The sequence below is a fragment of the Castor canadensis genome, chromosome 13 (assembly GCF_047511655.1).
Source record: "Castor canadensis chromosome 13, mCasCan1.hap1v2, whole genome shotgun sequence".
In the NCBI taxonomy this organism is placed as follows: Eukaryota; Metazoa; Chordata; class Mammalia; order Rodentia; family Castoridae; genus Castor; species Castor canadensis.
The window spans coordinates 1,526,861-1,536,695 of NC_133398.1; the positions used below are offsets into that span (position 1 = coordinate 1,526,861).

Consider the following 9,835-nt stretch of genomic DNA (forward strand, 5'->3'; position numbering starts at 1 on the left):
GCCCTTCTGCCTTGTGTGTATTCATGGTCGGGCCTGGGCTGTTTCTCCTCTACCCCTCCCTCCAGGAAGAGGCTCAGTGCCCAGCTCCTGTCTCCCAAATCAACCGCCCACCTGCCACCACTGCTCAGGTGCTGTCACTGGGTCCCCTGAGCCAGCCCGAGGCTGGACAGGTCTGCCAACTTCAGAAACATCTCAGCAGGTGTCCAGTCTCTTGTCTTCATCCCCTTCCCTTTCCCACCAGCCACTGGGCGGCAAGTGGCCTCCTGCCCAGCTCATAAGGGATGCCTGGAAGTTACCCTTGCTGCTTTTCCTGTCCCTTTTCTACCTCATGGGCAGCCTGTGCCCTGTGGGAAGGGTAGCTGAATGACTTTGTAGGGTCCATCCTGTCTCCTACACCAGTCCCCTGTGCAATTGCTGGCCCCACCTGAGACTTTGGCAAGCAGCCATCACTGGCTGTGCATCTCCTGACCTTGACTCCTCCCTGGGTCTCCAAGCATGCAGTCATTCCCATGTTTTCATGGTGAAGCAGAGCACCTTCCCCATTTTTATTTTGTTGGATTGGGGTTTGAACTTAGGGCTTCTTGCTTGCAAAGCAGGCACTCTACTGCTTGACTCATACTTCCAGTGCACTTTGCTTTAGTTATTTTGGAGATGGGAGCTGATGTCCAACTGCGAGCCTCCCAATCTCAGCCTCCCAAGTAGGTAGAATTACATGCATGAGCCACCAGTACCCCAAGAAGCAGAGCCCTAAACAGGCAAATAAATCTCTGAATAAGAAATGTCCCAGGGCAGGGGATAGGGGAGGCACAGCTGCTGCTGGGGGTCCCCCAGCTGCCCTCCACAGACAGTCCCAAAATTCCATCTTAGCCAGGACCTACAGCACTGCCTGGTCTATCACTGGACAGGGGGTCTGGGGGCAATCCCTGAGTAACCTCAGCTCTCGTCACAGGGGCTGCAGCCCTTGGCACAGCTCAGTATATCACCTCAAACACAGTGGCTGTCAAACAGGGCAAACATCCAGTTAACGGGGCCCTAAGCCCTTGGGTGGCAGCTGCTCTACAGTCCCTAACTCCCAGGAAGGTCTCTTTGCCACAGGAGGAGCTGGCTCAGCTTGGCTCCTCTAAGGCCACATTGATCCACGCGGAGGCCAGGGACCATGCTCCTCCTGGAGCACATGGAGGGCCCTTGTCAAAACCTAGCCACAGACAGCCCCCAACCAGGACTTCAGCTGCTGAGTCTGCTGAGCAACTCCGTTCCTCTCAGGGCTGGTGAGTCCTGCACTGCATGGCACAAATGGAGCCTTTGCCCACTGCAGGGAGTTCTACTGGACAGAGACGGCCAAGACAAGAAATAAGGAGCACTACAGGGGCTGGGGTGTGGCTCAGTGGAAGGCTTGCCTAGCATGTCTGAGGCCTTTGGTTCACTCCCAGCACTGCAAAACCAGCCAACCACTTCACATCCACAGAAAACAAGGTAGGCCCAGGAAGCTCCTGGGGAAAGTAGATGTACCCTCTGGCTTCAGTGACCTAGCAGGGCCACTGTCACAGCCATTACCACCCTCATGCATGTGTGATAATGGACCCAGCTTTGGGTTCCTGGGCACCACCACACAGGTGCACTTGGGTGGCCATCCTGGGGCCCTGTGCTACAGCCCTGTCAGGGCTTGACCTGGAGCCCAAGACAAGGGCCTGCTGAAGCCCTGGCCTGCATGGGAAACGCACCTCAGCTTCCTCAGTTCCCAGCTGCCTTGGAGCAAAGGCTTTTGTAAGGAATTTAGACTCTGAATTTCAAGTTTATTTTGTTAGGTTTCCTCCAAATGATGCCCTAGGGCATAATGGTCAGTCATTTCCTCCTCCTCTTGGAAGGTCTTTGCAAGTGGAATGATGACCGTGAACTCTCTACAAGCCTTTAGGAGCGACGACTCAAACAGGCACTGCTCATCTTCTCGTTTTTTTGTTTTTTTGTTTTTTTTGAAGTTGTAGCAAGGATTTTAGTTTAACAGGATAAAGTATAGACGAGGTGGAGGTTGGGGGGAGAAACATTTCCTGTTCCCCTTGAAGGAAATGGAAGCATTCCTTCATTAAATAAGACTTCGATTTTCTCCCTCCTGGCTTCTTTTTGTGCTCACAGGCCCCCTCCTATCCTTTCAGAAAAGCATCAGAGACACCCCATCTTTATTTACTGACCCTCCGTGGGTCACATCCCAGGCAGTTCCCCACAGTGGAATCATTTGTCATTCCAATTTTACAGGAGGATGGTTTCTATGGTATTTTGGTTGATGATTTTTGTCCTTAAGAAAACTTTTGAGCTTTAGAGGCTGGAAATGAACTCCATGATAGAGTTCGCCTAGTAGATATGAGGCCCTGGTCTCAACAATCACTCCAGCTGGAGGTGTAGCTAAGGTGGCAGTGCACCTGTGTAATAAGCATAAGGCCCTGAGTTCAAACCCCAATACCAAAAAAAATAAAAAAACCACTCCATCAACACATTAAAAAAATAGGTTTAATGCAGGTGGTTCATCTCATAAAGAATTTAACAGGCACTCGGGACACTGGGCAGCCAGGTGTGCAGCATGTGACAAGGTCCTGCTGCCCTCTAGCACAGCCATCCCCTCCCACCACCAGCCCCCAACTCATCACCCAGCAAGGGGGCTACAGCAACTCTGAGTAGCACAAGCTAATTAACACAGAACAAAACTTCTTTGAGGAAAGAGCATGATTTAGTGCAAAAGATTATCTGCAGCAAGAAGCGAGGTTCACTGGGAAGGCTCCTCGCCTGCCAGTCCAGAAATCAGACAGACATCCTCCACGGAGCCCTTCTGTTAGATCAGTGAACGGAAGCTGGCCACAAATTAAAGAGCTTGGTTTATAGCCAGTGTTTTTTGCTTTCCCTACCTGTTTGGGTTTTTAAGTTTCCCTCCAGTGGCACCCAACTGTTCTCACAGAGCCCCAGCCACTGGTCTGCCTCACAGGGTAGGGTCAAAGTGCCACATCCACGCCCAGGGGGTAGGGGTGACAATTTGGGGTGAAACAACTGTTGACCAACTAGCTATCCTCAGGCCCAATATCCTGTTTCCACACCTTTCACTGGCCACCCATGCCCCCAACTTCCTGTAAATCATAGCACAAAGCACCAGGCCCCCACCTGACAGAGGCCAGCGTAGGGGGTCTGCTACTTCTGCCCTGTAGACACCCTCCTGGCCCATGGTTCTGTCCCACACCAGTCATGTGTTAGTAGCCATGGCAAGGACACAAGAGGCGCCAGCCTGCTCATGGACAGCCCATGAGGGCTGCACGTGCCACCCTAAGAGGAACTGTCAGTTTGATTGTGTTCTCTGCTATGGGCCTCACAACCTCTGTCATCTGCTGGAGTCAGGCAGGTCTCAATTCCTCAGGTAAAAAGGGCTTAAGTGCCCCCCAAAACCACAGTGGGAATGGCCTCCCCAGGGACCCACATTTGAAGGGACTTAGGGACTGGCCTGACATTCTCAACACACCTGCCTAGAGTGAGGAAAATGGGAGCTACTTGCGGGCCCGTGCCGTCTTCAGTGTACTCCTGGATTGCATCTGAGCAAGCCAAGGCGACCTTGAGGCCTGGCCTGATACTCAGGTCTGCACAGTGGACCCTCCTCGGTGAAGAGGAGTGATCTGTGGTCTGAGCAGGACTCAGACAGCCCAGGGTAGAGACAACTTTGTGGCAGTGCAGTGTGTCTGTTTGGGGAGCCTGCCAGGTCTCTGAGGCTGGGGTGAGATCAGGGGTATGTGGGATGGGGCTGTGCAGCTAGGAGGCCCCTCTGTGTCCAGGGCTCTCCCAAATCACTGGTGTGACCTATTGACAGTCTGGATGTCACCCAGAGGATCCCAAGATGCAGACTGAACACATAAGCCACCCACAGGATGACCTGGAAAAGTGCAAGTGGCAACCACAGGCAGGAAAGCAAGGAGGCTGCACCTGGACTGGCACACAGGGAAGGGAAGCTAGTGCAGAGCAAGCGGGAGGAACAGTGCAGGGTCCCCATCATGGAGAAATCTCAGCCCTTTTCTCTCCCTAGTGGGAGCGTGTGCTGTGGGCCTCACTTGCAGGATGGGGCAGAAAGAGCCCTGACCAGCCCCATCCATCAAGGAAAAAATCAGGACCTGGCACAACCAAGAAAGCTCCGTGGAAGGCCGAGCACCCTCACATGTCCACGAAGACCATGAAGCACCAGCCCAAGCCCCCGACCAGCAGCATGGTCACGTGGATGCCGTAGATTAGCAGCTCGTTCATGAGGCGGAAGTCCACACGCCTGCGACCCAGCAGCAGCAGCAGCACCGACAGCTTGAGCTGGAAGCGCAGCAGCACCCGCACACCCAGGTACTGCAGGCAGAACAGCGCGGCCAGCGCGCCCCAAAGCGCCGCGGTGAAGAGGCTGCAGCTGAAGTACAGCAGAAAGCGGATGAAGCCGTACAGCCAGCGTGTCTTGACGTACACGTCGAAATTGTTGTACTTGGTGCGCGCCAGGTGTGAGGTGCGCACTGGCCCACAAGCTGCGTGCAGGCAAGTGGTGTGCGGACCGTGGAAGGAGCGCACCCGCCGCGGGATGGGCATGACCGGCATTGGGCCCCAGCGGCAGCGGCAGCGACAGCTCGCAGAGGCAGTGCGGAGTCCAGGCAGCATCCACCATAGGTGTCATGGGCACCTAGGCCTGGGAGCCCTCAGTTGGGCCTCAGGGGAGGCTTTGGCCTGTAGGGAGAGGGACAAAGATAGGACTGAGTCAGTGCGAGGGCACTGAGACAGGCACAAATGGCAGGCCTGGGGCTGCACCCTGGGGCTCAGTCCTCCCTGCTTTGCTCCTCTCACAAACCCTCCTGAGAACACTTCCAAGGGACCCACATGTGAAAGCCAAAAGTGCCCATCCTGTTCACATCCGAGTTCTCCCCGACCACCCAGAGTTGCCAGAAGAGACCCTCCTTGGGGCACACAGTGCCAAACCAATGGAGACAAGATGAGTGGAGCCTGATTAAGCCACTCCTTCCTATGGCCTCTTGCGGCCCCCATAATCCAGGTTACCTTTATTCTGCATGGCTACTTCTACCCAGGACTTCCTTTGTCCAGGGACAACAACCCTTGTGGGGGGGCATCCCACAGGAACCACAAGAGAATTGGGATGAGTCCTTCACAACAGGCGGAGGGCCACTCTGCAAACGGGGACATCAAGAGCCACCATTCTGGAGTTGCCTTCACAGGGGGTGACGTCTAAGATGTCATCGCTGAGCACAGGTCAGCTTGGGCCTCGGAGAAATGGCACATGGTTCTGTAGTTTCACCTAGTAGATGCTATCTACAGCTTCCCTACATACTTTGTGGATGGAAACAGAACTCAAAGTTCAGGCTGTAGAACACTGGAGAATGAAAGTTGGCAACAGGACCGGGGGAACTTTGCCAACAGCTTCTGCGTTGGACTTCAGGCCAGCTCCCCTCCCAGCCGCAGGTATAGAGCAAATGGCCGTCCAAGAAGGCAGGGGGAGGGAACCAAATCCCGGCGCTTTAGCTAAGCTTTACCCAGTCTGGAGCGCGCTGCTGCGCAGCTGGACAAGGTAACACCCTCGTCTGGGCGTGTCACTGGACACCTCGCAGCTGGGGTCGCGCGCCCTCTCTCTGAGGGCTCCATGCTGGCCCCCGCGCCCTGGTACTGAGTTGCACTCGGGGCTGGGAGGCAGCGCGCTGGAGCCAGCCAGAGGTCCGCGTCTCAGGCAGGGCGCGCGGACGGCAGGTGCGTGTGGCTACGCGGGTCATCCACCTGGCCGCACGTCCCCGAGGCACGCGTTTCCGCACAGACCGCGCTCAAGCTCGCTGACCACGGCGCGGGCCACTCGGCAGGAGACTCCTAGGATAGACCAGCGCTTGCCATGCGAGAACGCGCGCCGTCCTGGAGAGCCCGGCAGGCCTCGCCCGACCCCGGCCCACTACCCAGATTGTCTGCGGGCGCCACTTCCGGTGTCGGCGCCGCCGTTGCCCTGGAGACGGCCCCCGAGGCCGGTCCCCCCCCCCACCCCCCCGGCCGCTCACCGGGTGCCCTCTCCGCGGCGGCGCCGGCGTCCGGGACCACGCGACAGGCCGGCGGCGCTGGGGGCCAGGCCTGCAAGCGACCCTGTGTCCCGGGACTGCGACAGCGGGGCGGCTGCATGCTGCCAAGGGTCGGGACATCGGCCGCGGCCCCTTATGCGCCGCCGGCTGAGGACCGCCCGGAGAGGAGGGCGCGCCGGGGCCGGGCCGCCGGAGGCGTTTGGCCCAGCGTGGGAGCCGTAGCGCCGTCCCTCCGCGGCCACCGTAGGACGGGCCTCACGCCCCTCCGTCCGCGCCGACACCGCAGAGCTTCGCGGCGCTCGTCTCGGGCCCGCGCGGAGCGTCCCGGAACTCGACGCCGGCCCAGGTCGCGCGCGGTCGTGACGTCACCGCCCTCGGACGCCGCTAGCACCGCGCCTATTCTGGGCAGGCGCAGACGGGGACCTAAGCGAGCGGGGCCGGGCCGCTCTTTCTGCGCACGCGCCCCCGGGCTCCGAGGGTCGGCAGTGCGCAGGCGCGCCCATGGGCGGGGCTTCCTCCATAGGAAGCCTGCGGCTGCAGTCCTGGGGTCTGCTCTCCGTAGTGCTGCTTGGGCTTGGGGTTCCCCCAGGGCGGGGAGCCAGTGTGGAGAGTGGTGCATCGGAGGAGGGCAGGCCGCGGGGGCGGATGCGGAGTAGGCTCTCCGTGCTAGGCAGCTGTGTTGGCCGCGGCGGGTTCGTCAGGGCTGTCAGCCGTGGACTGCAGTGCAGCAGAGGGCCGGCGTGGCCGCAATCCTGAGGACTCCTGGGAGACCGTGACCTTGTCTCGTCCCTACAGGTGGCAGGTGTCAAGGTCGAGTTTCCAACAAGAAGTTTGTGGGCGTGCACTTGGGTATGGCTGGTGGATGGGCCGGGATGCTTCGTCAAGAGTCCAGAAAGTGGCTTGCTCTTTAGAGTTGTCCTACATTCACTCTCCTGCCATCCAGCCCCACCAGATGCAGGTTCCCCGGGAGGGGGCACGAACTCGGGCCAGCCGGCTCTTCGGCCCAGGCCTTCTGGAGTAGGGCTCCTAGTAGCTGGAGAATCAGCCTGAACTGGTGCCCGGACACAGCCTCCACTGCACCGGGGACGGTGGGGAGGTCCCACTCCTGAGCCTTCTTTGCCTTGCCTAGCTGGAGGCTGGAAGCAATAAAGATCCTCGAGGGCCTTTTTTTCCACTCCCGTCCCCCCGCCCCCGAGGTCACTGCAAATCTCCCAAAAGAAACTCAGTCCTTCTTTAGTGTCCAGCCTGGGCTCCTGTATTCACCTCCCACACTGTGAAGCAGATTCAGTTTTACACAGAAATAATAAAAAGTCTGTCGATGATTGTGGACAATTGGCTCTGCGTTTTAAGGGCCACGAGGACTGAACCAACCAGTAGTAGGCGCTGAGCACTTGGAGAAGTGTTACTGGTGGGGACAGTGTGTAAGCAGGTGGCCTCCTGTCTGCCACTCAGGGCTTCTCACATGCTGGCATGGCAACATGTTTTGGGCAGCTCCCTGCCTGACCTGTTGGTGGTCAAGGCCTAGAGAAGCAGCAGAGCCCACCCACTCCTGTCCACTCTAGCTTTCCTAGTGCCAGCCATCCCATAGCTGTTGGCTTCGGCTCTGGTCCAGGCCACTTGAGAAGAGCATAGCCAGGGGTGTTAGTGCCGAATTGGGCACTCACCCACCCCTTCGTAATGCTCGCCACCTGTGACAATGGGACGGGGACAGGTGACAGGAGGGGATGATGGGTGCTGTGCCACACATACAAGCTTCATGTGGGCCATACCAGGACCAGGTGGTCAGAGGAGGCCTTCCTTTCAGATGAGTATCCCATGAAGCCAGAGTCTGTGGGATGATGTGAGCATGGAACCAATGCCCCACTAAGATGGCGGCATGTCTGTCTTGAGCTTCTGGTTGCATCCAGACCCTGGATACCGAGCAGCCAGAGGCAGGTTTTGTGGAGCCTGGATCTCATAGGAATTAAGAGACCTGCATTAAAGAATGCAAAATTGCAAACAAAAAGTGAGGAACAGACCCTGGGAGGGGCCAAGCCAGTGAAAGGTGCCGAGGCTTCTGCTGCCTTAGGGTCAGGTGAGCCCACCTCCATCTGCACTGACTGTTGAGAGGTGAGGCCGGAGTGCCCCAAACCAGTCAAGCAAATCACGAGGTCTTATGTAGGATGACCCGCCTTTGCTTCAGGTGTGATCTTCAGCTCCTGCACCAGGATCCAAGGGCAGGTACATTTGCAGAAGTATATTTCTGTATATTGGAATTAGAGATAATTTTTCACTTTCTACACATTCCTGTACTGTACTGTCATATTTTGGGGGCATGACCAAAAAAAAAAACCAAAAAACCCTGATTTTTGGAAAACTAAGAAACATGTTAGCTGGAGCAGCCTGACAAGTACCCCCCTTAGAATCCTCCAAGAAAGCCCTGATCCTTCTCCCCCTCCCCCACAAGCTGGAACTTCAGATCATGTGATGCTTTCCCCAGGAGGTCTTCCCTGTCATCTTGTCTGATGGTTCCAGCTGTCTGGCCAGGCGTCTACCCTTGGTCGCCCCTAGATCAGATGCTAATTCACCAGTGCACATGGCTGGCCTGCTGGTGTTCCCCTGTCTGCCCTTTGCTCGAAGGGTCAGGATATAACTTGGGCTTAGGGACAGTCTGAGAGCCCTGGGTCTGCCCTTTCGCAAGGGAATGAGAATTTCAGTGCAGACCTGTCAGGGCAGCCTTGAATTTAAGTTGGGAGAATCTGCTAGTTCTGCACACCTGGGAGCTGCTCCCCCGCCCCTTGATTCAGGATTCTGGCCTTTTGCTATCATTATCCAGACCATATGCTCTCATGCAGGCAGCAACTCCTCTGGCACTTTTTTCCTGGCGGGTACACTGGGACTCCAGCCTCCCCTCATTTCCTGCATGTCCCCTCCTCTCCCGCCTGCCTGCGCTAATCCTTACCTGCCCACCTCTGCCTCTATCTCGTAGGAAGGTACTGAAATGCTTGTGGTCCTGTGGAAAGGCGGGGCCAGCAGGGTCAGGACCAAGAAGAAAGGCTGAGGCCAGGGAGTGGTGACAAAATTCTGGTGCAGCTGGGAAGCACAGCAGCTGGAGAGGAGGAGGGGGCGGTACTTTTAAGAAGGTTTTTTTTCTTTTTTGTTGGCAATACTGGGGTTTAAACTCACACTTGCTAAACAGTCACTCTACCACTTGAGCCACTATACCAGCCTTTTTTGTGTTGGGTATTTTTTTTTTAACAAAACTTTTATTCTCACTATGAGCATTGTGATGTGTTATTAAATGTTCACCAAAAACACAATTTTTGAAAGTCTGGGTGTGTTGGGTATTTTCAAGATAGGGTCTTGGGCACTATTTGCTCAGGCTGGTTTTGAACTGCGATCCTCCTGATTTTTGCTCCCTGAGTAGCTAAGATTAACAGGCACGAGCCACCAGCTCTGGCTTCAGAAGGGCTTCTTAAAATGCACCTTCTCTCAGGATGGGGTTTCCATGGCCCCTGGGGTGATGGTTTTTCTGTGTTTTCCTCTCCATCTCCAGGGCCTAGCCCTCTCCCTTTGAGCTCCCCTGCAGGCCCCCTTTGCAGCTCTGTGACACCATTGCTCCAGAACAAATCTTGTTTCTGACTTACACCCATCATACTTGCTTTTTCTGCCCCTCAGTCCCTCCTCCACCTCACCTTTTAGGATTCCACCTAGAGTTCCCCACCTCTGAGAAGCCACCTCCAGCTCTGTGTCTCTGCATCCATGGCCCCCACTCTCCCTGCTGAGGTGGG

At 56.5% G+C, this 9,835-nt stretch overlaps 1 protein-coding gene across 2 annotated transcripts; it reads right to left on the reverse strand.

The window, feature by feature from the left end:
* Positions 1–2,484: 2,484 nt before the first annotated feature.
* On the reverse strand, positions 2,485–5,718 carry Tmem250 (transmembrane protein 250). Of its 2 annotated transcripts, none has more exons than XM_074052823.1 (2): positions 5,541–5,718; positions 2,485–4,722 (listed from the first exon to the last, which is right to left on the reverse strand). In XM_074052823.1, the coding sequence occupies exon 2, from the start codon at positions 4,654–4,656 to the stop codon at positions 4,177–4,179; it is 480 nt and encodes a 159-aa protein (XP_073908924.1). In that variant the 5' UTR covers positions 4,657–4,722; positions 5,541–5,718; the 3' UTR covers positions 2,485–4,176. The 2 variants fall into 2 exon arrangements, with proteins under 2 accessions (XP_073908924.1, XP_020032428.1); XM_020176839.2 differs by having other exon boundaries at positions 5,050–5,718.
* Positions 5,719–9,835: the final 4,117 nt, after the last annotated feature.